This window comes from Aotus nancymaae, unplaced genomic scaffold (genome assembly GCF_030222135.1).
Source record: "Aotus nancymaae isolate 86718 unplaced genomic scaffold, 86718_ANA_hifiasm-v0.15.2.pri h1tg000040l, whole genome shotgun sequence".
NCBI lineage: Eukaryota > Metazoa > Chordata > Mammalia > Primates > Aotidae > Aotus > Aotus nancymaae.
The window spans coordinates 107,221,933-107,249,580 of NW_026988454.1; the positions used below are offsets into that span (position 1 = coordinate 107,221,933).

The following is a 27,648-nucleotide window of genomic DNA, read 5'->3' on the forward strand; positions in this document are numbered from 1 at the left end:
ATGATTCCTGTTCTGCTGTACGTTTTTGTGAGGGGAATCTTGAATAGAGGCTCCACACAGTTATTCTAGCATATATAAATGTTTATATTTCTACATATACACAAGTATGCACAAAACAGTTGGTGCCAAATAACTTATATGATCACAAATATCCATGAAATGTAATCAATATGTAGTATTTGGGTTTTTGTTTGTTTTTTGAGACAAGGTCTTATTGTATAGTGGCATGATCTCAGCTCACAGCAACTTCCATCTCATTGGCTCAAGTGATCCTCCTGCCTCAGCCTCCCAATGAACTGGGATCACAGGCACACATGCCCCCATGCCCAGCTAAGTTTTGATTTTTGTTTTTTCTTTTGTTTTTGTAGAGACAGGGTTTTGCCATGTTTTCCAGGCTGGTCTAAAACTTCTGGGCTCAAAGGATCCACCTAGCTCAGCCTCTCAAAATGCTAGGACTGCAGGTGTGAGCCACCATGCCCAACCTACTATTTGGTTTTAATTATTAAGTATTAGCACATCTATAAATTTATAATGAATGGGAAAAGTAGTTGCTTTAATATCATCATTAGCAGAAGAAATGAAATGATTTTGTTGTATTTTGTTATATTAGAACTGTTAAACCATATAATTTATTTTGAATTAACATATCTTTAAGAAGTCAGGTAACTGCATTTTAAATTATATTGTCAAGCATTTGCAATGCCGATCAAAATAATAACGTATAAACATTACCACCATGGGAAGGTGTAGTTAGATTCCATTTGAATTTATCCTCTTTCATGTTATCTAGAAGGAAAACAAAAAAACTATTTCATTATTGAACAATTTTCTAAATTTCCTAGGAAAACGTGGGCTACATTTATAAATGAATAAAGCCCACGTATATTCAAGCAAAAGTACATACAAGGTTATCTAACGCTTATTTAACCCTTGTTATTCAAATTAGTATGGTATAGATGAAGAAAATAAGCCTCTGAAATATCATTCAAGTGAGCTAAACATCCCTACTCTGAGGATTCAGTTACTTCAAGACTTAAACAAATGCTAGTGACTAGACATGTGCACAGAGTAAACAAACAGTGGACACTGACTGGGGAGAAAAAAACAGGAGGAATATTTTCTGAGCACCATCTCCCACCCCCACCCAACATCAAAACCCTCGTTAAGTAAGGTAGTTTGAATTAGTTTGAATACAATTTTAAAACCAATCTCATCTCTGATTATCTTACCCTCCAAGAGTTCTTAGGAATTAAAATTATAGTATTGGAAAATTTCATCAATGGAAATGAACTCAGTGTTCATCTAATTTCAAGATCTTTAAAGAAACATTGGTTGGTTCCCTACTATGTACCAGGTGACAAACTGAGGATGCAAATCTGCAGTCCCTGTCATCAAGCATCTCATAGCCTAGAAGGAAATACAGACATATAAAATTAAGCCAAAAGAAAACAGAAGGAACATTAATGTATCCATAAAGTGGCAAGGGAATCAGATGATATGATTTTCATTTTAAAGGGAAAATTATTATGTTTTCATTGGATATTAAGATATTAACTTCTGTTATGGCATAAATGTCCCTTCATGATTGTGTACTAATCTGAGCTGTTTTTTCATATTTCCTACCTACTAGTCTAGTGCACATACAAGATGGTACTATCACAAGAAACTTACTTCTGCCCCCAAGTGTGTCACAGCCTTCCAGATTCCTTACATTGTCCAAGTTATTCTCACTAGGCATTGTTTTTCATTTGGTTAATTGATTAAGCCTCAGCTTGAGAATCACTCTTTCTTCTTGATGCCACCCATCATCCTATCTCTCTGAGGAAGATCTGGAGGTTCCAACTTCTGTGCTACTATTCCATATTTAATAAAATCCCAGTAAGCAGATCCCAGTAAATCATATAGCTTTTGTAACAGGTACAAAAGTCTAGGCTGAACATTTTTTATGGATTAATACCTCTGAATTGGGTCTGATCAGTAAGGCTGTGCCAGTGACTAAAATACATTCAAGAAACTACTCTGTAGGCTTAAGTAAACAGCAGCTTCACTCACTGTTGTGGATGAATGTTTGTCCCATACCCCCTAAATTCATATGTTCAAGCTGTAATTCCCCACGTATAGTTGTGTGGTGTAGGTGTCTTTAGGTTAAATGAGGTCCTCTCTTTCACTGGCATCAAAAATTCCACTCTTTGTAACTTCTTTTCCTGTCTTTAAAAACTTCTTTTTGACTTCTTCAACTAGATCATAAAATTGTTCTGAAAATATTTTTCTCCTCCCTTTGTGTTTTTTCCTAGACAGCCTTATTCTCCTTTATGTTTTGTATCTACTTATAAACTTGTGTATCTCTATTTTAGATTTCTCTCCTCAAGATCCCTGCTTCCCAATGCTAGCTTGATGAGACATGTTCCTTTACAATTTTTAGACTTTTTTTTATCATTGCAAAGTTAGAAAAAAAAAATACTAATATTCCTGACTCAAATATTCCAAAGCATGGCTCAAATGCAGTGGTGTTTTCAGACTACAACTCATCACTTTTGTCCACAGTCCTGTACAAGTTTTCATTTCTTGGCTCAGTGTATAGCAATCTCCTTGTCCCAGGCTAGCCACCTGGAGATTATGCTTAATACATTTAAACTCCTCATATCCAACTGGTCACCAATTCTATTGATTATTATTCATAAATATACCAGGAGTTTTATTATAATTCTCAGGACCAGTGCGTTAGTTCAGGCATGCATCACCTCTATCTCAAATTATTTTGATGGCTTTTAACTGGTATTCCTGACCTGCATCTTTCTCTGCCCACCCCCCGCATTCCTGCCTTAATGCCTGTAATATCTTTTGAGAAACTGATGATATATTCCTCTATTTAAAATACGTAACAGCTCCTCATAACAACAGTTTGAAGTCTAATCTCTTTACAAAGATTTGTAAGTTCAGTTTTCCTCCTTTTTATAAATATCTGGTTTTTTTTCCAGGGTTATCAAATACTTTTCCATTCTGCTAGCCAGCTTAACAAGGGATTTGTTGCTCCCCAAATGTTCGCCTCTTCATTCTATTTCTTCTGTTTAAAATACCCATCTTATTTTGCCTCCCTAATGAAACCTAACCTACCCTAAAAGGCCCAAGTCTGACAATTCTGTGAAGTCTTCTGAGTCACCATTATTTTGTACTCTATAGCTTTTAGTACTTTGTCTATGTGTGTGTATGTGTGTATCCTTATCATGTGTGTAGCATGTATCACATCATATAAGTGACATTGTGTTTATGGTGTGTATGTGTGTATCCTTACAGATGACTATACCATGTATCACATTGTACAGGTGATATTTGGCCATTATTTTAATTAACAATTGAGATCATATAAAATGTTTTATTTGATGATACTGAAATTAAATCAGAAATAAATAATGAAAATAGCTGATAAATCTCAGATATTAGGAAATTAAACAATCTTCTGCCTGGGCACAGTGGCTTATGCCTGTAATCCCAGCATTTTGGAAAGCCAATGCAAGTGGATCATCTGAGGTTTGGAGTTCAAGACCAGCCTGACCAACATAGCAAAGCCCTGTCTCTTCTAAATATACCAAATCAGCTTGGCATGGTGGTATGCACCTGTAATCCCAGTTACTTGGGAGACTGAGGCAGGGGAATAGCTTGAATCCAGGAGAAGGAGGTTGCAAGGAACAGAAGAAAATATTTTGACATAAATAGGAATTAAAACAACATGTCAAAATGTATGGCTATAGCTAAATCAGTACTTGGAAGGAAATTCATAGTATTAAATGCTTATATGAGGAAAGAATAAAATCTCAAATCAGTGGTTCAAGGTTTTAGGTTAAAAGGCAAGAAAATGGGGAGCACCTTAAAATCAAATCAGACATACACACAGAGAAACAGTAAATAGCAAAATTGGAAAGACACAAATTATCAATATCTAAACATTAAAAAGGACATCACTGCAACTGCTACAGACATTAAAAAGGACAATTAGGAAGTACTAGCAGCAACTTTGTTGAGAAATAGAAACCAAAAAGAGAGAGTGAATTGAAAACTTTAAGAATAAAAATCCAAAATAAATTCAGCAGATAGAAGACACAAACTACCAAAGCTCACCCATGAAGAAACAGATAGCAAGAATAGTCTTATGACAAGTGAGCACATTGAATTTATATTTTCAAACGTTTTAATGAAGCATGGGCCAGATATCTTTCTTGGCTAATGAAATCAATCATGTAAGGAAGGAATAATACCAATTCTTTTTATACTTTTCCAGAATACTAAACATGAGGAAATCCTTCCCAGTACATTTTACAAGGTCAGCATAATTTAGATACCTAACCACACAAAGACATTATAAGAAAACAAATCAACATGCCAATATACTTCATGAACATAGTTATTTAAACAAAATATTAGCAGTTGAATCCAGAAAAACAAAATGAATAATATGCCATGATTGAACAGAATTTAGCCTTGAATTGAAGGGCTGGAACAACAGTCAAATATCAAATAATAAATTTCAGCATATAAAAAACTAAAGGAAAAAAATGTGATCAGGCTTGGCAAGACATGGGGGAGGAAAAATGGAGAGAAGTTGGTTAATGGGTACAAATCCACAGTAACATAGAAGGAATAAGTTCTAGTACTTGATAATACAGCAGAGAGACTATAGTTAACACTAATTTACTATATATTTTGAAGTAGCCAGAAATATTAGAATATTCCCAACAAAAAGAAAAGATGAATGTTTGAAGTAATTAACAGTAATAAATGAAAAAGGCATTTGCAGAAATCAGCATTTATTTATCCATTTATTATTGCAAAAACAAAGAAAACCAGAAATATAAAAGAAATATAAAGGAATTTCCTCAATCTGATAAAGAGAACCTGCAAAGAACACACACACACACACTCTCTCTTTATGGTACAAAACTGAATGTCTTTTTCCTAAGACAGGTGAAAAGGCAAGATGCGCACTTTTAACAATTCTATTTAATACACTGAAAGCTCTAGTTAGGGCAATAAAGCAAGGAAAATAAATGAAAGACTGCAGATTGGAAAGGGAAAAGTGAAACTCTATTATAGATGACAAGACTACTTCTGTAGAATCTCCTGCAGATTCTACCAAAAAACAAAAAAAAAAAAACAAAAAAAAAAACAGAAAGAACTAATAGTTGCATTTAGCCAGTCATAGAGTAAGGTCCATATATAAAAGTCAATTGTATTTCTATATAATCGCTATAATCAATAGAGAGTCAAGATGTAAAATAAATTACCATTTACAACAGCACCAAAAGTGAAGTGTGTTTGTAGAAGCCTAAAATAAATGTGCAAGAATTATACATTGAAAACAATGAATTAAATTAATAAAGTTATAAATTAATGGATCTGAACACTCATCATAGTAAATTGGTTTATAATTTCAAGGTAAATCTAGCTAACAGGTCAGCAGGATATCTTTGCAGACATTGACAAGCTGATTCTAAAATTTTTATGGAAAGACAAAGTGGACCAGTCAGGTGGCTCACACCTGTAATCTCGGCACTTTTGGAAACTGATGTGGGTAGATCACTTGAGCCCAGGAGTTGGAGACCAGCCTGGCCAACATGGCGAAAGCCAGTTTCTACTAAAAATACAAAAATTAGTCTGGCATAGTGGCACACCCCTGTAATCCCAACTACTTAGGAGACTTTGGCATGAGAATTGCATGAATCCAGGAGGCAGAGGCTGCACTGAGTCAAGATCGGGCCACTATACTCCAGCCTGGGTAGCAGAGCAAGGCCCTGTTTCAAAAACAGTAACTACAACAACAAAAACAAATAAATATTTTTAAAAAGACAAATAAATAGAATAGCCAAAATTATTTTTAAAATAACAGTTGAAGGAATCACACTACTGGATTTTAAGACTTTCTGTGAAGCTACAGTAAGACTGTAGAATATTTGCAAAAGTACAGAATTAATTCAATGGAACAGAATAGAAAGTCTAGAAATAGAGCCACCAATATATGGCCAAATGACTTTTGAGAAAACTAAAACTGGTATTATTTCCCACAAATGTGAATGGAACAGTTATATATCTACATGAAAAAAAAATCTGACTTGTACTGTATACAAAAATTAACTCATAATGTAACATAGGCCTAAATATAAAACCTAAAACTACATTATTTCGAGATCATATGAGAAAATCTTTGTTAATGTGAATTAGTGAAATGTTTATTAGATGCAACATCAAAAGTATGATCTATGAAAAAAGCAAACTGAATTTCACAATTTTTTTAATTCTGTTTTTTAAGACACTCAAGGAAATAATGACACAGACTAAAAAAATACAAAGCACATATTCAGATAAAAAAAATCTATTCAACATACAGAAACAACTCTCAAAACTCAATGCAATAACCAAAACCAATTTAAAAATAGGCAAAAGTTTGAAAAATATTTTACCAAATAAGATAGATAGATGGCACATAGCACATAAAAATATGCTCAACATTATTATTAAATGTAAATTAAAACCTTAATGTGATACCACTAAATATATATTAGAATGGCAATAAAAAAGTGCTATTGGGGATGTGAAGCAACTGGAACTTTTATACATTGATGGTTACATTAAATCTGAATTACAGTTTAGAAGCTTTTGGTAACATTAAGTACATACTTACCACGTGACCCCACAATTTCATACCCAAATGAAATAAAACTTGTGTTTGTATGAGTCATGTATGTGAATATTTATAGCAGCCTTATTTTTAATCCCTGAAAACCTGGAAATAATGCAATTTACTTTCAATAATGAATGGATAACCAATCTGTGATATACTTACACAATGAAATACTACTCATCAAGAAAAAAAAAAAACTTGTGCATGAGAAAAATCAATGAATCTCCAATGTATTATGTTAAATAAAATATACTGAATTAAAATGGCTACATGTTGCATAACTTCAATTGTTGATATTCCGGAAAAGGCAAAATTATGGAACAGAAAATTGTCCAATGAGCCTACCAGGAATGATTAAATGGGTTGGACGATGAGATCATTCCATGGAGATGATGAGAGGTAAATCTACCTCTCATAAAGTGAGAGAAGGTTGATTCTAAAAGAAGAGATTAGGACTCTGTGATAACAGGTGCATTCCTCAGCTGACTACTTTTCAGAGTACATAGGGACATTAAAGACTAAAAACTGTTCACTTCAGAACTGTTTGATCTTGCACATCTCTTGGAATGTCTTTGTTGTACCCTCAAAGGTACATCCAGACTAGCTGATCACCACTACTCCAGTGTGTTAGCCTGAGTAAATGTTCCTATGCAAAGACAAGTAACTCTAGCAATTAAATTTTTATTTCTCCCAGGAGACTCTGAGTTCCTTAACAACAAAGATAATATCTTATTTGTCTTATATCATCCAGGTGTTGTGCAAAGCCACAATAAACCCCACAAATATAAGAATTGAGTGAGTCAATCATAATTCTAATGACTCAAATGAAGCTTAAAACTGTGGTTAGCAATTTAAGAAATATGTCATGTGTTTACTGAGGTCTAATGCCTCACAAAATCCCAAGGTACATCAAAAACTGTATCAAAAAACCTTATGTACCCCACAAATATATACAACTACTATGTACCAACAAAATTTTAAAAATAATAAAACTTTGAAATGAATTAATCAAATTACAAAAAATTAATCAGATTACATAGTGTTAATTTTGAAATTGTAGCCTTCTTTTTCATGATTATAAACATTTCTTATAACAAAATATTACCTGATTTATTGATACATTTTTTTCCAAGCAGTTTGTTCACAGTACAAGAGAAGTCATCAGTGCAGAGACATTCTTTAAACTGGAAATTGCTTTCCACTAAGTACTGGATACTCAGGTTACAGTATGATGAATTCCTCATCTTGCAGGTGTCACCCGGATCTCACAATCAAAAACATAACATTATAGATATTAATCTGATTACAAATATGGATTCTTCCTCCCCAAAGTACTTTTAACATATTAATCTGAATAATTAATGTAGTAAGATTATCTGGGATTACTATAGGATGTCCATATAAGTTACCTTTTAAGAAAAACATCTATTTTCATTGAATATTTTCCATAATGTACTTTCTATACTAAAACTTTCTGCATTTTAAAATAGCTTTGCTCCAACTTAGAATGTCATTTCTTGCTTTTCAGTAAAAATAAGGCTATTCCTACCCGAGGTGACCAGAATGCTCTTTAATCTTAACATTTTGTCTGCTTATCTATTTGATCAGCTATTTTGTCTTAATCTGATATTTTATTTTCATGTCATTCTAAGACTATAGTAAGAGATGTGCAGGTGGTTCTAAATTTATCATTAAAAATTATGTGGTCCTGGAACATAGCACTCAGTAAGTATTATTGAATAAGTGAATGAGTCTTTCATAATTACCAATATTTGATTTTTCAGCATTAATTTAAAAATATATATTCCTCTACCTGCAAATTTTCTTTTATTATTCTGACTAAAACTACTTGAGTTTATTTCAATTGTACCTTTGAGAATATGTATATTTCAGCTTTATACATAAAATAATTATGCAAATATTGCTGCAAACAACTTGCTATTTGTACACTAAAATTAATAAATAAGTTACAATTTGTGACAACTAAATATAATACTTTGACAACATATTTTAAACTGCCTTATAAAATGTAGCAAGAAGTTTAATCATCAAAACAAATAAATTATTTCTGTCATCCTCTGTCCTCATCTTAAAGTTGTTACTTTGAGCAAATAAATTATGCCTTTGAACTTATACTGCATAACAGTGTTCTACTGTATAAACTATGTTCTACCATAGTCAGTTTATTCTATTTGCTTTTAATAAAAGGAGTTTTATTACAATGCTCCCATTCAATGCTTATTTATCTATTTGAATATTCAAAATATATATATTTTTTCTTTTTAAGAAAATATCAGTCACTCTCCAATCTTCACATTCTCAATTCTTGAACCTCCCCTCAAACGTTTGTAAGGTAGGACAAGTTAAAAACCAAAACCATAGTTTTACTTGTTCTTGACATAGAATTGAAAATACTGTATATATGTTTCAAGAATATAAAATGTACATTATACATGGACAAATACACAATTATTATTATAGAAACTTTCATTTTCTCTATTTTATCATGACATATAATCAAAATAATCTTTCGTTTGAAAAAATGCTGCCATGGTTCTGAGAAGCATGCATAAAATTGTAGAATTATAGATGGTGAGAGAGGTAAGAAAATATCTGAAATCTTGAATAACACTGCTCTCAGTATCAGTAATTAAAGCCCATTAGTAATTAAGAAAATCATTTTGTAATTAAATTTGCTAATACATAATTAAAAGTGAATCGATTGGATGTCAAGATTGAGTAAGATACTTAGAGAAAACCTTAGTGCCTAGGATAATGACAAAATATCAAATGTTATTTTTATTTTCATAAAAATAAATCATTTGAGTGTATTTTTAGTGACTTGTTTACCTGAATCACTGCAGGCATCTTCCATTATTCTCCAAGCATGCTTACATCCGTTTGTGTCACGTAAGCATTGTTGTCTTAAATATGTGCAATTATTGCTTTGGGAAGTGTATTCATTTTCCAAGCTTAGGCCCACAGCTTGAATTACAATAACAACAACAAAAACAAGTTTGTAATGTCAGCATGGCATCCATTTTCTTCAAGTCTAGGTTATTAATGATAAAGAGCAGAATTATGGAAACTAACATGTAGTGAAATTATTGATTGTCAGAATAATCTTAACCTCCTCTTTAGCTGTAGATCTATATTTGTCCTTATGATTTTTAAATGAATAATTTAAATTTCTTCATTTTACCTTCTCATCATCTCTTTATTCTTAACTTATAATTTATTTTTATTACTATTGTTCCATTAAAACTACTCTTAAAAAATGCCTCTACTCCTTTAAAATCCAACTTAAAGGTTTTAAGACTTTATGTCACCATTGAGCATTTTGCTGACTTTTTGTTTTTGAAACTCTTCCTTTGGCAGTCCAGCCTTCTTGTTCTCTTGATATTTATCTACCTTGTATTTTCTGTCCACAGCTAAAATTCTTCCCAGATCATTTCATTCTTCTGGTAAAGCGTAATTTTAGCTTAGGTTCTCTTATCGGACCTTTTCTATTTTCATTTTATATATTATCTGCAGAAAATTCCAAGTACTCTTAGGGTTGGAAGTAAAATCTTTAGTCTGATGATTCTCAAATGTGTAATTCAATCTCAGTACTTCCAGTGCTCCAGTCAGATATGTAATTGTTATCTCTACCTGAATGTTTCAGAAACACTTTAACAGGGTCTTCATCATCCTTGTTCTGCTGTAGACCACTCTACTTCATCTACAATTCATGCCACAATTAACATAAGCAAATAGAAATCTTGGTTTTGTGATAGACTGTTTTCCATCCTCAACTTCACTCTCCCATATTCGTTGTTGCTAAATTTGGTTGACTTTCACTTTGAGCATTTTTTAACTTATTAGCCAGTTCATCTCCAGTTTGAATCTTATTCAGAACATTATTCAAGTAAGTTATGACTCCTGATCTACCTAATGCACTATTCTAGTGTTGCCAGTTTTCTGTTTATATCCTTTAAATGATTTCTCATAACAGGGCTCTCATATTCCTCACCATGTGCAATCTGGAAGGCCTCAAGCATTTATTGTTTCCCAAATGATCCATGCCGCATACTTACCGTCTGGTCCCTGTTAAGTATTCCCTTTCTTTTTCTTCTGGAATAATCCTTTTTGTTGTTTAAATCTGAACACAATCATTATCTATTTTCAGGAAACATTACCTGAATTCCATACTCCCCTTTTTCCATACTCAAATTGAATTTGACATCTTTAATCCATTTTACTAGAACCGTGGGTATCCCCCAATTACAGAAGTTACTGTTCTGCAGTGTGTATATTCACGTGCTTATCTCCACCACCGTACTGCACAGCTTTACCCGGGCAGACATTAAGGATAATTTATAACTGTATTTTCACCACCAAACACAATGATGACCTATGAGTATCCAATACATGTATACTGACTTATATCCAACTTATTAGTTGTTTATATATAAGATATATAAATAACTGATAACATCTAAAAATAAGACCTTCCAGATATTTACAAGTTATTTTTGCTAGAAGAGAAATGGTTTCAGCAAGTTTTCTAAAAACAATCAAGAAAATAGCAATGTTAATTTAATATGTTATACAAGTTAGTCAAATTGACTCTGCAAACATATTAAGTGACACTAGCCAAATCAATTAATAGAAAAAAATATGGAGATCGCAATTGTGTTACAGAGACAGTTATAGTAACTGTCATAAAGAGAGTCCAGCTATAACTAAGAGCCAAACTATTTGAATTTTTAAATGCTGTTGTTAATTATGAATCACCTGTGACAATGTAGAGTGATAGACTTCAAGTAAGGCCTTAAAATCTTTTTCTTTTTAAATATTACCTCTTCCCAAATCTCATCTTATAAGAAGAATCCAAGACAACTGATTGGACCATGTGTACTACTTGCTGGGTCACTGCATTTGGAGATTAGGCCCATGGGTGTAGCTTGGTAACATTTTTCTTGCTGAGGGCTGGAGTGGAAATGGACACATCAGCTTTCTGTTTTCTCTTGTGTTCATGGGCAACCTCATTTAGTCAAGCCCTTGTTTTCCTTAGTTGGCAAGCCGAGAAACAGAAAAAGAGGACCCTTTTGATCCTAGTCCAAAGTTACTTTGCCAAATCCAGTTTTCCAAAAAGGCAGAAATAGGAATTTGAAGTCATAAACTCAACTTATAAGAAAATGGTATTTTATTTGCCATTAATCATTATATCTTGTGAAAAGCTCCCTCAAGCATCTTATAAGTGATAATCTTCTGGATATATCATCAAAACTTCATCAGTACTTCAGAGTAATGATCACTTAGAAATTCTACATGTTATTTTTCCCAAATATGTTTTATTTCCTTTCACATTTTTGTTTTTTTAATAAGCTACTTAATTGATTATTTTATAGGATTTTTTGCACTTTCTACTCAGACAAAATATTGAATCAGATAAGAAAACCACCTCAATGATTTGCTCCACAGGAATTAAAAATATAAATTTACCTTTCCAAAATCTGTCTTATTCATTCCTATGATTTGTGGTTTTGTATTTAACCTAGGATTTTTAAAAGAATTCTCCTGAAATGCTCAATGAAAAATAATTTCTATTTTAAAATTATTAAGATGGATAGTGCTGCAAATTTTATCACTATTTTAAATAAGTATAGGGTTCATTGTCCTATTAAATGCTCTCAGTTTTTAAAGTTCATCGTTTTCCACATTTCTTTGCCAACAGATATTTTCCTCATTATAAGACTCATTTAGATAATGTTGACAAGCATTCTAAAGAGTATAATACGGGAAATGTTGATACAACCTATCAAATAGAAAAATTTTAGTTCTAACAATGTTAAGAAATTATTTCCTTCCTTCACGAAACCTGGTGTCAAGTTAATTTAGAAATAAAAGATGAAAATAAGAGGCCATTGCCTTTTCAACTATGGTCATAATGAGTCTATAATGTATTTTGTGAGCTTCATTATATTGCTGACTGATCTGTAAAAATTAAAGTTTCCTATATTTCTCTTTACAACAAAAAAAGTAAATAAATATTCAAAATCTTTACAAAAATAAGAAAATATATTAGGAATAAGTACAAAAGCAAAATTCTGGAATAATGGAAAACTATTACTTAAACCAAAGACAAACTGAAAATATAGAAGGGATTTCTCTCCTTCTTAAGTTTCCTTGACTTGATTTGACTCTCCATTTACGTTCAACACAATTTAAAGTAAACTGCTTTGCTTTCTTGCCCACAATTATGCCTTTATTCATCATGTATATGCCAGCTTAAACATAAAATGGCATATGTTTAAAATTACTATCCAGCTAAGATTTGCAATTATTTCTTTTCTGAATTCAGTTTATAGATTCTACCAAATGGTAAAGAAGATATAAAATATTCTCCAGTCACACATCTAGCAAATAGATTTTCATGGATTCTGCATTAAATAAAAATAAGTTATTTTTCATCAACATCTTATAATACATTCATAGGATCCAATAAAAGAGAAAAAGTTCACGCTTCAGCTCTAGTTTATAAAAATTAATCAAAATATGAAGCATTTTGATATAATGTTAAGTTGTTTCACTCCACTAAATGACTGTTAGCAAATATTAACACTGTAGGAAATTGAATGGTTTAAATTAGTCTTATTTTTATTTAATTTCAAAGCAAATAAATAAAATAGATAATAGTGAGAAATTTTTCATCTTATAACTTGTAAACAGATACTGGAAGGTTTTATTTCTAAAAGGTTTTAACACATGTGTGAATCCCATTAATCCTAATAAATAGCTCAAAATCATTGGGTCACTTTATACACAGAAACCATCTGAGAGATTAATGCAGTTTTCACATTCTGCATTATCTATAGAGTTAGAAATAAGTAAAAGTGAGTGTACATTTTTGCAAGAGGAATAAATCATGTTAAAGTATAAATCTGTAATGTACTTGGTACTTCATATTATAAGCTGCTGTTAAGTTTAAGCATGATGGTGTTCAGTTTACAAAGAATTAGTATTATTAGTAATTCAGATAAACCAGAAGCACCCTTCACTTACCCAAGAAAATGAGCACTATCATTCTGGACAACTCACGGCTGTTTACCTGGAAAAAAAAGGCAGATGTGTTTCTTCCGACAACTTTCTTAACAGTAACTGTCCAGAATAAGGCGTCAGCATCTCTGTGTGCTTCCTAAAACCATTACCAGTTCAAGTCAGCTTCCTACGTCATCATTTCCTCACCAATGTTTCCTAAGCTGTGACTATTCTAATTATATTCAAATCCAATTATTCTCCTGAGTGTGCTGGTCTTGGATATTAGGATATTATGCCTCTAAGAAAGCCCATCAGCTAAATACTAAAAGAAATGATACATAATCTGCACATTCATAAAAAAGATACTCTTTAACTAAAATATTACGCTACTTAAAAGCCTCCCAAATATGACCCAAAATTTTCAAAGACACAAGCATACTCAGTTTCCACATTTTTAATTAGCCTCATTAAGGCAATTTCATGTCATTTGAGGGTATGGAAAAGCAGAAAGGCATAGTAGCCCTGGAAAATGTATGCGAAATTCAAGTTCTACTAGAATTAGCCTGATATACATCATACATACTGGGAAGCTACTTCCCAAACAGGGAATGTTGTATTACATGTGCCACAAATCCCAGTATGCTTAAAAATTATGCCACTTCAGCTATAGTATCTCATATCCTCCAAATACAGCTACAGTGTAAAAAAAAATTTACTCTTTCCAGTGATGCAGCAATTCTGTGTTCCACTGGAAGGATAATCATCCACATTTGTGTTCATCACTTGACAACTATTTTTTTTCCTAGTTTCAGGAGGGACTTATTTATCTTATGTATTAATTTGGATATGCCCTTCCTCAAGTAAACCTACAGCACATTACCTCCCCTGGGGTTTCATGAGACTTCTATTTTTAAATCACCTGAAGACCTTTCTATAATAAATGCTTAAAAGATATAAAATGCTACTTCAGCAAGAAAGTAAGAAGATACAGGGATGGGAGAGAGGTATTAATGCAGTTACACAATTGAGTTTTTGATTGCATACTGTTCATGTTTATTTTAAACTAGTAGAGAAGTTATAGTACATTTTGTTTTCAGCAAGCATAATGAAAAGAACACAGATTCTAGAGTCCAACAAACAAAAATTACAACAATGTTTTTCTCTATAGATCTAAGATAAGTGACTTAACATTGGAAGTTATTCACTCCTCTGTAAAATGTATTGATCATATTAATGTTTGCTGTAATATAAATTATGTATATGAGGGGCTTACATCACAAAAAAAATTACATCCACTGGCTTAATTATTACCTAACAGAAGAATTATAATATCATAAAACTAATCCGTCTTTTCTTCTTTTCAAGGGACTGAGTGGCTAAACTTCTCTAATGACGTCTACCAAGATAATTGTTCTTCTTGATATAAGCCAACTTTTTATTTTTTTACTGATTTAAAACTTTATTGTTAATTTTTAAAATGAGGAAGAAAAACTTTTATTGGCAACCATCAAAGATATTCACAACAAGACTCAGATCCAAGGTAGAGACCCCTAAACAGATGATTTTCCCTCGACTCCTCAGGCTGGAACAGATTTTAAACCAAGCTGGAGAAATCACTCCAATGCTGGCCACAAACTAATCTCTACATTAAAAGGACTTAAGCTAGAGACAGAGTTGATTACTACCATAATTGAAGAGTCCAGGGGAAGAATTAATTTCAGCCGTGTTTTAAACTGTTTCTTCTGGGTCTATGTTGTTTGTTTCCTCCTGTCTCTTAGCTGCTTTTTTCTCTACCAGTTTCATTCCACAAATGTTCTTTCCTTCTGGTGGGAAGATGACTGTCAAGCCTTTGGCTAACAGCCTTCTCTCTTAGAAAGCAGAGTAGAAAGTGTTATTCTTTGCTTATTAAAGTTGCAGAATTAAGTCACATCAGTTCTAGATGTGTCAAGTGCCCATCAGTTTTACAAAAGAAACTTACCTTATGTCCAGTATCACAGATACAGGGTTGTAGGTGGAGTTGGTCCTATTCAGAACCAGAAACTGATGGTGCAGAAGGGGCGCATCATGAAGGAAAATTCTGGTATTAGAAGAAGCAGCTGAAGGGATCTTGGGGCACCAAAAGCCACATGCGTAGTAAAGCATCTAAGTGCTGAGTTTAAAGAAGAACAAACACAAAAAAAATAAACTTATGAAACAAATGAAGAGAATAACATAACAATTTTCTGTTCAAGGAAGGTGATACAGAATGCACTCCTTTCTAGAGTGAAGTAATACACAGAGTGAATGGTGCTAATCTTTGCCAAACAAATACAGCTGCTGAGGTTTATAACTTATAAATATAGAAAGCACTTGTGGGCATATAGCTGCTTTTCCAATATGAAATAATATCAGCTGTGTTACCAGTTAATGCCTGTGCATTATGCCATTCATCTTCTTTGCGTATAGAATCCTTCTCAGAATAATATTTTAAGGGCAAAAATTTTTTAAAGATTACAAAGGAAATTAAGTATGTTAAAATGTACTTGTCAAAATACGTTTTAAATTTGTGATAAGTAATATATATGCTTCCCTATTGCAGAAGTCAATATCAAGATCCAAGTGAGTCTAAAAATACTGTAATTTCAGTGAAGTGATTATCATAGATCCTAATTTGAGAGAACTTCCACAAATACAGTGTCATATAAAAATAAATGTAATTTCTATTAGTGACAAAGATAGCACAGGAAGTACTGAATTTCAACGAGTTTAGTAAAAAGATAACACAATTTTACGCCAGGCAAATTATAGACACCTCAGATTAATAAATCCCAATTTAATATCACTGAAAATAATACTCTCAATTATTTTAATGAAAGTTGCTATTGAATCACAACACTCTAGAGAGAGAATCATCGATTTCAGTAATTTCTAATTATTTGTGCCTGATTTTAAAATTTATTCTATGTTTCAAGTAAAATGTTGTAATACATAAACACAATAAAAGAAAGTACCGTTGCTCTGGTGGGAATTTTCATGATTAGTCGTAAGCTCTACTTATTGGGTTTTGCCATCACATCCAAGCTGCTACTGAGGCATCCAAAGCCTCTGAAATTCTAATTCAAAATCCCCTGAATTTATGTAACTGCTTTTTAATAATTTTTTAAATCTAAGGTATAATTCTTATGACAGTTAAATGCACTGGACCTCACACCTTGTCAAAAGACAGCAGAATTTACTAAAAGACTATTGCATCGAAGACTCTACAAAAACAAAAATGAGGAATAGACCCTAGTTTCATGAATCGGATACACTAGGATGCAAATTAAGCTACATATAAAAAGATAAAAAAAAGAAAAATTGTTAAAACTCTATGATAAATCAGTGAAAAAAACTTCATATTAAAAGGCATTTCGTTTTGTCACATAAAATTGTTTAAATCTTTTGTTCAATGACCCTCTACTCTACCCAGTCACATTTGCATTACCACTGTATTTGCCTACTTAAAACTTTTGCAGGATACCACTGTCTGGAGGAATCTGTTCAGATCTAGTCAACCTAAAATTGACACTTCTGAAAAGAAGACATACATGTGGTCATGAGTTTCTTGGCTAAAAGACCTATAAATAGAGTTCTAAGACATTGAGTAATAAAAATAAACATGATGCAGTATTTTTTTGAGAAATTAAAAAAAACCAACACTTGTTTTTTACTGGAGGTCCTCACCAAATAATAATAATTATTATTATACATAAGTATACCTAGTAATATTATATAATATTATAAGGTATAACATAAGTATGCCTAACAATATATTATAGTATTGTTATTAGGTATACTTATGTCACCATAACTTGCCCATCAAGCTCCTCACTAACAACGTGATGAGATGTGGCCAGGAATGGAAGGACAGGGCAACAAAAATTGGCAGAAGCTAAGAAACCTCAAGGAGGCAAGACTCTGAGGTTTGTTCTGGGAACTTCAGATGGACTAACATTACTAAGACTCAGTGAATGAAGAGGAAAAGATAAGTGCTAATTATGGGTGGCCTTTTATGCTTTACCAAGAAGACTAGAGTTTAACAGAAGAAAGAGAAGCTTTTGGTGAGTTTCAGAAGGGAGTAACCTGATTGGGTTTTGAAAAATTGCTTGAGCAATTTTGCTTGAGCAAAAATTGGAAGATGGTTTGGAAACAAAGCAAACTGCCTGTCATAAGGCTGTGTCAGTAGTTTAGGGGAGAGACATGGCAAGGCCTGAACCAAAAGTAGTATAATGATGCAGAGAAAATAGTAGATCCAAGAAATTTAAGAAATTAAAATTTACAGGATCTGGTGACCATTTGAGATAGTGGGAGTGGGTTGAGGAGAAGGAGAAATGAACTTTTGGTTTGTGTGATTTGGTGTTGGTTGACACCATTTATCAAGGCACAAGACTCATGATTCAATGCTCTATATACAAAATCATCCAATTCATTGAAGAAGTTAAAAATTATGATTAAACAGTCATTCCTTTAGGTCATGTCATCATTTGGTAAGATAGGCTGGCTGTCTACAAGAGAACCAAAACAGCTCCAAAAAATAAGATTGCCTTAGAAGACTATTACTGTGTAAGGTCTGGCCCTCAATCTAGTAGTAAAAAAAGAATGGATTCATTTATTATTTATTTATATATTGTACTTTAAGTTCTAGGGTACATGGCCAGATCTTGCAGGACTGTTGCATAGGCATACACGTGCCATGGTGGTTTGCTGTCTCCATCCCCCCATCACCTACATCAGGCATTTCTCCCAATATTATCCCTCCCCAACCTCCCCACCCTCCGCTGTCCCTGCTCTAGTCCCCCACTCCCAACAGACCCCAGTATGTGATGTTCCCCTCCATGTTCCCATGTGTTCTCATTGTTCAACTCCCGCCTATGAGTGAGAACATGCGGTGTTTGGTTTTCTGTTCTTGTGTCAGTTTGCTCAGAATGATGGTTTCCAGATTCATCCATGTCCCTACAAAAGACATGAACTCATCGTTTTTTATGGCTGCATAGTATTCCATGGTGTATATGTGACACATTTTTCTTGTCCAGTATATCCTCTATGGGCATTTGGGTTGGTTCCAGGTCTTTGCTATTGTAAACAGTGCTTCTATGAACATACTTGCACATGTGTCTTTATAACAGAATGATTTATAATCCTTTGGATATATATCTAGCAATGGGATTGCTGGGTCAAGTGGAATTTCTATTTCTAGGTCCCTAAGGAAGTGCCATACTGTCTTCCACAGCAGTTGAACTAGTTTACACTCTCACTAACAGTGTAAAAGTGTTTCTATTTCTCTATATCCTCTCCAGCATCTGTTGTCTCTAGATTTTTTAATGATCGCCATTCTAATTGGTGTGAGATGGTATCTCAACGTGGTTTTGACTTGCATTTCCCTAATGACCAGTGATGATGAGAATTTTTTCATATGTTTGTCAGCTTCATAAATGTCTTCTTTTGAAAATTGTCTATTCATATCTTTCACCCACTTTTGAGTGGGTTTCTTTTTTTCTTGTAAATCTGTTTTAGTTCTTTGTAGATTCTGGATATTATCTCTTTGTCAGATGGGCAGATTACAAAATTTTTTTCCCATTCTGTTGGTTGCTGGTTCATTCTACTGATAGTTTCTTTTGCTGTGCAGAAGCTCTTTGTTTAATGAGATCCCATTTGTCTATTTTGGCTTTTGTTGACATTGCTTTTGGTGTTTTAGTCATGAAGTCCTTGCCTATGCCTATGTCCTGAATGGTTTTGCTAAGTTTTTTTCCTAGGGTTTTTATGGTGCGAGGTCTTATGTTTAAATCTTTAATCTATCTGGAGTTAATTTTAGTGTAAGGTGTAAGGAAGTGGCCCAGTATCAGTTTTCTGCACATGGCTAGACAGTTTTCTCAACACCATTTATTAAACAGGGAATCCTTTCTCCATTGCTTGTTTTTGTCAGGTTTGTCAAAGATCAGATGATTGTAGATGTGTGGTGTTACTTCCGAGTCCTCTGTTCTGTTCCATTGGTCTATATCTCTGTTTCAGTACAAGTATCATGCTGTTTTGATTACTGTAGCCTTGTAGTGTAGTTTGAAGTCAGGTAGCATGATGCCTTCAGCTTTGTTCTTTTTGCTTAGGATTGTCTTGGCTATGTGGGTTCTCTTTTGGTTCCATATGAAGTTTAAAGTGTTTTTTTCCAGTTCTGTAAAGAAGGTTGATGCCAGCTTGCTGGGGATAGTGTTGAATCTGTAAATTACTTTGGGCAATATGGCCATTTTCATGATATTGATTCTTCCAAACCAGGAGCATGGAATGTTTTCCCATCTGTTTTTGTCCTCTCTTATTTCCTTGAGCAGTGGTTTGTAGTTCTCTATGAAGAGGTCCTTCACATCCTTTGTTAGTTGTATTCCTAGGTATTTTATCCTCTTTGTAGTAATTGTGAATGGGAGTTCACTCTTGATTTGGCTCTCTGTCTGTTATTGATGTATAGGAATGCTTGTGATTTTTGCACATTGATTTTGTATCCTGAGACTTTGCTGAAGTTGCTTATCAGTTTCAGGAGATTTTGGGCAGAGACAATGGGGTCTTCTAAATATACAATCATGTCATCTGCAAATAGAGACAATTTGACTTCCTCTTTTTCTAGATTAATACCCTTTATTTCTTTTTCTTGCCTGATTGCTCTGGCTAGAACTTCCAGTACTATATTGAACAGGAATGGTGAGAGAGGGCATCCTTGTCTAGTGCTGGTTTTCAAAGAGAATGCCTCCAGTTTTTGCCCATTCAGTATGATATTGAATATGGGTTTGTCGTAAATAGCTTTTATTGTTTTGAGATACATTCCAACAAGAGCTAGTTTATTGAGAGTTTTTAGTATGAAGAGCTGTTGAATTTTGTTGAAGACATTTTCTACATCTGTTGAGATGATCATGTGTTTTTTGTCTTTGGTTCTGTTTATGTGATGGATTATGCTTATAGATTTGCGTATGTTGAACCAGCCTTGCATCCCAGGGATCAAGCCTACTTGATCATGAGGGATAAGCTTACTGATGTTTTGTTGCATTCGGTTTGCCAGTATTTTATTGAAGATTTTTGCATTGACGTTCATCATGGATATTGACCAGAAGTTTTCTTTTTTAGTTGTGTCTCTGCCAGGTTGTGGTATCAGGATGATGTTGGTCTCATAAAATGAGTTAGGGAGGATTCTGTCTTTTTGTATTACTCAGAATAGTTTCAACAGGAACGGTACCTGCTCCTCTTTGCACATCTGGTAGAATTCTGCTGTCAACCTGTGTAGTCCTGGACTTTTTTTGGTTGATAGACTATTAATTGCTGCCTCAACTTTAGACCTTGTTATTGGTCTATTAAGGGATTCAACTTCTTCTTGGTTTAGTCTTGAGAAGGTGTGAGTGTCCAGGAATTTATCCATTTCTTCCAGATTTACTGGTTTATTTGCTTAGAGTGGTTTGTAGTAATCTCTGATGGTAGTTTGTATTTCTGTGGAATCAGCAGTGATAGCTCCTTTATCATTTTTTATTGCATCTATTCAATTCTTCTCTTTTCTATTAGTCTAGCAGTACTTCTGTTTAATTTGTTGATCTTTTCGAAAAAAACCAGCTCCTGAATTTATTGATTTTTTGCAGGGTTTTCTGTGTCTTTATCTGCTTCAGTTCTGCTTTGATCTTAGTTATTTCTTGTCTTCTGCTAGCTTTTGAATTTTTTTGATCTTGCTCCTTTAGCTCTTTCAATTTTGACTATAGAGTGTCACTTTTAGATCTTTCCTTGCTTCTAATGTGGGCATTTATTGCTATAAATTTACCTCTAGACACTGCTTTAAATGTGTCCCAGAGATTCTGGTATGTTGTGTCTTCGTCCTCACTGGTTTTGAAGGACATATAAATGGAAGTATTATTGATATTGTGAATTTATTTACTTACTAAAAAAGGTAAATGCTAGCCAGTATCTTAATGTAGGTATGCTAACATCAAAATGGGGGTTAAAAATATTTAAAGGGGATTGGTCCCATAATTTATTCTATGTAATCTGAATATTTAATGGTATCAGGTTAGAATAATCCCCATGTATCACTTTTCATAAGGAAGTATATGTCACATTCTTGCTTTTTTGCAAAAAATAATATACTCAATCATATCAGTCTAACTTGCCTGAGACAGTGGTATCTCCTTTCAACTAAAATTGAGCAACTCTCCAGGGTTGTGTTTTGTTGATGATTGTGTTACTCTATTAGTTGGGTAAGATTTTCAGAAATTTTGTTACATCTGTAAGACCATAATTAACACCAAGTATTAAAAGCATTCTTAATCCATTTAAACTTCCTTAACTTATTTGCTGTTCTCTGTTTCCCATTTTATGTAACTATTAGAGTCTACTGCACATTCTAATTATCAATGTGAAAAGATATTATGTACCTGCTGATCCAGCAAGGTTAGCACTAAATGAAGGAAAACCTACATCATACCAGATCACCTCAAAACATTACACATTTATACTCAAATTTAATATGTTTTAGTCCTTTTATTATAAGAGGTAGTAACCTTTGAATTGTGGTCAGACATTGCCAATATTGTCTTTCAGAGAGATGATTGAATGGGGGTAGTGTATGGTCCTGCTGTATTCCAGATTGGGCAATTTTGTAAGGCCAGCTCTCTCAATAATGCATTGGAAAGGGGATCTGGACATTCCATGGGGGAAATGTCTGACAGTAACATACAAGGATTGTTAATAAGTTGCTAAGGCTGTTGAAAACAGATCTATAGATGTTGTAATAATCTTTTCCTTTTCAAAATAATTTTTCCATTGTAAAGTTCTGGTACACATATATAGCATTTGAAAAATAAAAGTATTCATATTTAAGACACTCAGATGTATCTACAATTATTTTTTGAACTTTTTATAAATTGTTTTCCTTAGACTGATGTCAGCAACATGGCAGACTAGGAAGCTCCTGGCACTCCCATACTCACAAACGCACATAATGAACATCTTGATTAATTCCTTCTGAGAGAAATTCAGAAATAATTTGAGAGACCCAGGCCTACCAGGCAAGAGAGAAAACATGCATGGCCGTGTGCAGTGGCTCACACCTGCAATCCCTGCACTTTGGGAGGCCAAGGCAGGTGGATTGCTTGACTCCAGGAGTTCAAGACCAGACTGGACAACATGATGAAACCCTGTCTCTACCAAAAATACAAAAATTAGCTTGGTATGGTGGTGAGTGCCTGTAGTTACAGCTACTCGAGAGGCTGAAGCAGGAGAATAGCTTGAACCCAGGAGGTGGAGGCTGCAGTGAGCCAAGGTCTTACCATTGCACTCTAGCCTGGGTGACAGAATGAGACTCTGTCTCAAAAAAGTAAAAAACAAACAAAAAAAACCTCAAACATGTACTTCAAATGGGTATACAAATCTGAGGTGTACTTGAACATGGACTCCCTTTCAAGAATTTTACCATAGAATTGGAATCACTAACACTAGATTCTCCCTGTGGAGAGAATTGGGACCTTACATATAGCACCCCTATTATAAGGTGCCCAACAGTTTGGCTCTAATTCACCAACTCTGGGAGTTAGAGAGAATTAGGCATACACAAGTTTATCTAGACCACAGGAAAATGTGGCAGTTTTATGTGTGTGTACAAGCACTTTTTCAGGAGCTTTAATCCTGTAAATTAGTACAGAGATGGGCTCCAAAAATGCTACTACCTGTTTCTCCTGGAAGAGGTTTACAGCATACTCTCCTAGTGGCTACTTCACAATCTAGTTTCTAACTAACATCCAGCTCAACTCAGCAATAATTCTAGCTCTCCCAATTCTCTCTAGAAGGAGTGTGTTCACCCACAAAATGCTCTAACTTTTATAGCATTTACCGGAAATACAAGATCCCAAAACTTCCGGATCTAAGAGTAGGAAAGACTAGGGAAATAGATATTTTTTTTCTCTAGCAGGTTACTGCACACCCATTCAGTGACAACTAGACAACTTAACCTCTAGTTTGCATCGCAGAGCTAAGAGGCAGACTAACAGCTTTCAGGAAGTCTGAGCAGGAGCTTGGTATGCCCCCAGCCTGTTTTCCCTAAAAAGAGTTTGTGCACACACCAAGTGTCACAACTTCTATACTTCTATTTATTCTTCCTATTCTTTTATAGTCTACCTATTCTTAAAAAGAGTTTGTTCACAAATTAAGTGTCACAACTTCTATAGCTCCTACCCAAGGGACTAAATTCTTAACAGCCTGTTTGGGAATGGTGGAGTTTTGCCTTCCTAACTTTCTCTGGATCACAGATAACAAAGAGGTAGACAAAGAATGGGCACACTTCCAAAAGCTATCTTCCCGGAATCAAAAAGTGCAGCCTTAACACTAATACAGGCAATTTCCATAGAGCCTCTCCCTGACTTCGTGAGGAGAGAGTGGTGAACTAACACCTGCACCCAACTTCAACATGAGGATAGAAGGAACTGGATCACACATCTCATGCTTGCATTTTTCTGTCTACATTTTGAAAGTCTGGCTTCTATTTTACTGGTCACAGACAACTGATAGGACATGGCATATCTCAATCTCCTGTAAGCTACCAATAACAGAAACAGCGACCTGGACAAACATAAAGCTTTGAGAGGCACATTAAAATTTTTTGTCAAATGGACCGGTGATATTTTTCTTCTACACAAGTCCTGTTTTGAAAGACTGGGAAAGGCAGCTGTCTCGTCTAATGTGCAGAAAACAACACAGAGTCAAGGTAACTAAAGAAACAAGAAATATATATTCCAAATAAAAGAGCAAAATAAGTGTACAGGAATTGACCCAAGTGAATGGATGAGATGTAATTTATGTAACAGAGAATTTAAAATAATGATTATGATAACTCTCACTAAGGTCCACAGAGAAACGCAAAAACAAACAGAACTTCAACAAAGAGAAAGTATAAAAAGGTAACAATCAAATCATAGAGCTGAAGAATATTAAACTAACCTGAAAAAATCCACAGAAAGGTTAACCAGCAAACTAGATTAAGAAGAAGAAAATATCAGTGAACTCAAAGACAAGTCACTGGAAAACATCCAATCTGAGGATGAAAAAGGAAAAAGAATGAGAAAGAATGAACACATATTAAGAGACACATTGACACCCTCAATCAGAACAATATACACATTATAGGTATGGAGAAGAAGAGAGAGACAAGCACAGAACATATTCAAAAAATAATGGCAGAAAATTTCCCAATACTGGGGAAGAAAATAGACAGATACTGAAATCCAAAAGAACACCAAATAAAATAAATCCAAAGAAATTTACACCAAGTACATATACTTCATTAAATACTGTGAAGCCATTAAAAAAAAGAACAAAATTATATCTTTTTCAGCAACATGGATGAACTATGAACTACTGGAAGCTATTATGCTAAGCAAATTAACACAGAAACAGAAAACCAAATATTGAATGTTCTTACACATAAGTAGGAGCTAAACACTGGGTACACACAGACATAAATACAGAAACCATATATACTGCATGCTCAAAAAATGGAAAAGGAGGATAAAGTCCAAGAGATAAAGAAACAAAACAAACAAAGAAAACAACTTCCTATTAGATACTATGTTCACTACTTGAGTGGCGGAATCAACAAAAGCCCAACATCACACAATATGCCCTTGCAACAAATCCGCATTTATACCCCCGAATCTAAAATGTTTTAAAAAAGAAACCCATACCAAGCCACATCATAACAAAACCGTCAAAGAGAGAGTATAGAAAGCAGCAAAGGAAAACTGAATTGTCACATATAAGAGAACGCTGATAAAACTATCAGCAAATTTCTCAGCATTAACCTTGAAAACTCAAGGAAGTGGGATAATTTATTTAAAATTCTAAAAAAAAAAGAACAAAACCCTGTCAATCAAGAATAGTATACCTAGCAAATGTGTCTTTAAATAGTATGAAAGGGTGTTAAAGACTTTCTCAGAGAAACAAAGGCTGAGCTTATCACCATTAGACCTGTGTTATAAGAAATGCTAAAGGGTGTTCTTCAAGCTGAAGGAAAAGGATGTGAAATAGAAACATGAAAAACATATGAAAGTATAAAACTCACTGTAAAAATGATGACATTTTTCCAATCCAAAACATTCTAATATTGTAATGATGGTGAACAAATCAAGGATTTCTCTAGTATAAATGTTAAAAGGCAAAATTATTGGAAACAACTACAATAATTTGTTACATATACATATTATAAAATGATGTAAAGAATCGTATCAAAAACATAAAATTTAGGAGGGGGAATAAAAGTATAGACTTTGTGTAAGTGATCAAACTTAGGTTATTATCAACTTAGCATAGCGTGTTATAGTTATAAGATTATTTATGTAACCACAAAGGATGATCCTATAATAGATACACAAAAGATTTTGAAAAATTCAAAATATATTACTACAAAAAGCAATCAAATCACAAATAAAGAAACGAGATAAGGAAAAAAATAGGATCTAGAAAACAACTTAAAAACAGCAAAATGGAAGTAGCAAGTTCTCATCTTTCAATAATTACTTTTTTGTTTGTTTGTTTGTTTTGTTTTTTGAGAAGGGGTCTCAATCTATCACCAGGCTGGAGTGCAGGTGTGATCCTGGCTCACTGCAACTTCCATTTTCCAATTTCAAGCAATTCTCCTGCCTCAGCCTCCCAAGTAGCTGGGACTACAGGCATGCACCACCATGCCCAGCTAATTTTTTTTTTTTTTTGTATTTTTAGTAGACATGGGGTTTCACTATGTTGGCCAGGATGGTCTCAATCTCTTTACCTCATGATCTGCACACCTTGGCCTCCCAAAGTGCTGGGATTACAAGCGTGAGCCACTGTGTCTACTTCAATAATTATTTTAAAGATTAATGGATTAAATTCTGTAGTCAAAAGACATACAGTATCATGATACATACCAAACAAGGTCCAACTATATGAGCCTACAGAAGACTCACCTTACCTTAAAGGACACTCACAGGTTGAAACTGAAGGGATGGAAAAGGATGTCCCAGGCAAATAAAAGAGAACAGGGGTAGCTACACTTAATTTACACCAAATAGACTTTAGGTTAAAAAAAAAAAAAAACTGCAAGGTCAGTATATTGTAATGAAGAGATCAATGAATCAAGATAATATAACAACTGTAAATATATATGCACCCAACACTGAAGTACCTAAATTTATAAATCAAAGGTTAAGAGATATGAAAAGAGACATAAATGCAGCACAATAATAGTAAGTAATTTTAATATCCTGCTTCCAACAACAGAACTATTATCTAGACAAAAAATTAGTAAGAATACATTAGATTTGAACTATACTTATACCAATGGAGTTAACAGGCATATACAGAAAATTTCATCCAATAACAACAAAATATACCTTCTTCTCAAGGATATATGTAACATTCTCTAGGATAAATCAATTGATAGACCACAAAAACTGTCTTAACAAATATAAGAAGATCAACATCATATCAAGTATCTTTCTCAATCACAATGATATGAAACTAGAAATCAATAACAGGAGGAACCAAGAAAAATTATCAAATATATAGAAATTACACAACATGCTCCTGAAAAACTATTGAGTCAAAGAATAAATTTAAAAATATTTAGAGAAAAACAAAAATGAAGACAGCATACTAAAACTTATGGGATTCAGTAAAAGCAGTTCTAAGAGGAAAGTTTGTAACACTAAATGCCCACATCGAAAGAGACAGCCAGAGAGAGAGAGATCTTAAATAAACACCTTAATGTTACCTCTCAAGGAATTAGTAAAAGAAGAACAAACTAAGGCTAAAGTTAGTGGAAGACAGGAAACATTTCAGAGCAAAAATTAATGAAATAGAAATTAGGAAAACAATACAAGAGATCAGTAAAGCTCAGAGTTGGTCTTCCAAAAAGGCAAATAAGATTGACAAAACTTAGCTACATTAAC

The 27,648-nt window shown here is 33.6% G+C and overlaps 1 protein-coding gene across 1 annotated transcript in view; it reads right to left on the reverse strand.

Annotated features, from left to right (window-relative positions):
* Nucleotides 1-27,648, reverse strand: part of GFRAL (GDNF family receptor alpha like) — a 99,180-nt gene that overhangs the window by 46,669 nt on the left and 24,863 nt on the right. The window contains exons 2-6 of the mRNA XM_012441649.2: nt 15,675-15,845; nt 13,721-13,766; nt 9,524-9,658; nt 7,779-7,937; nt 733-786 (exon numbers count right to left, since the gene is read on the reverse strand). Coding sequence (XP_012297072.2) covers nt 733-786; nt 7,779-7,937; nt 9,524-9,658; nt 13,721-13,742 — 370 coding nt within the window. The 5' untranslated portion in view covers nt 13,743-13,766; nt 15,675-15,845. The remainder of the gene's footprint in view (nt 1-732; nt 787-7,778; nt 7,938-9,523; nt 9,659-13,720; nt 13,767-15,674; nt 15,846-27,648) is intronic.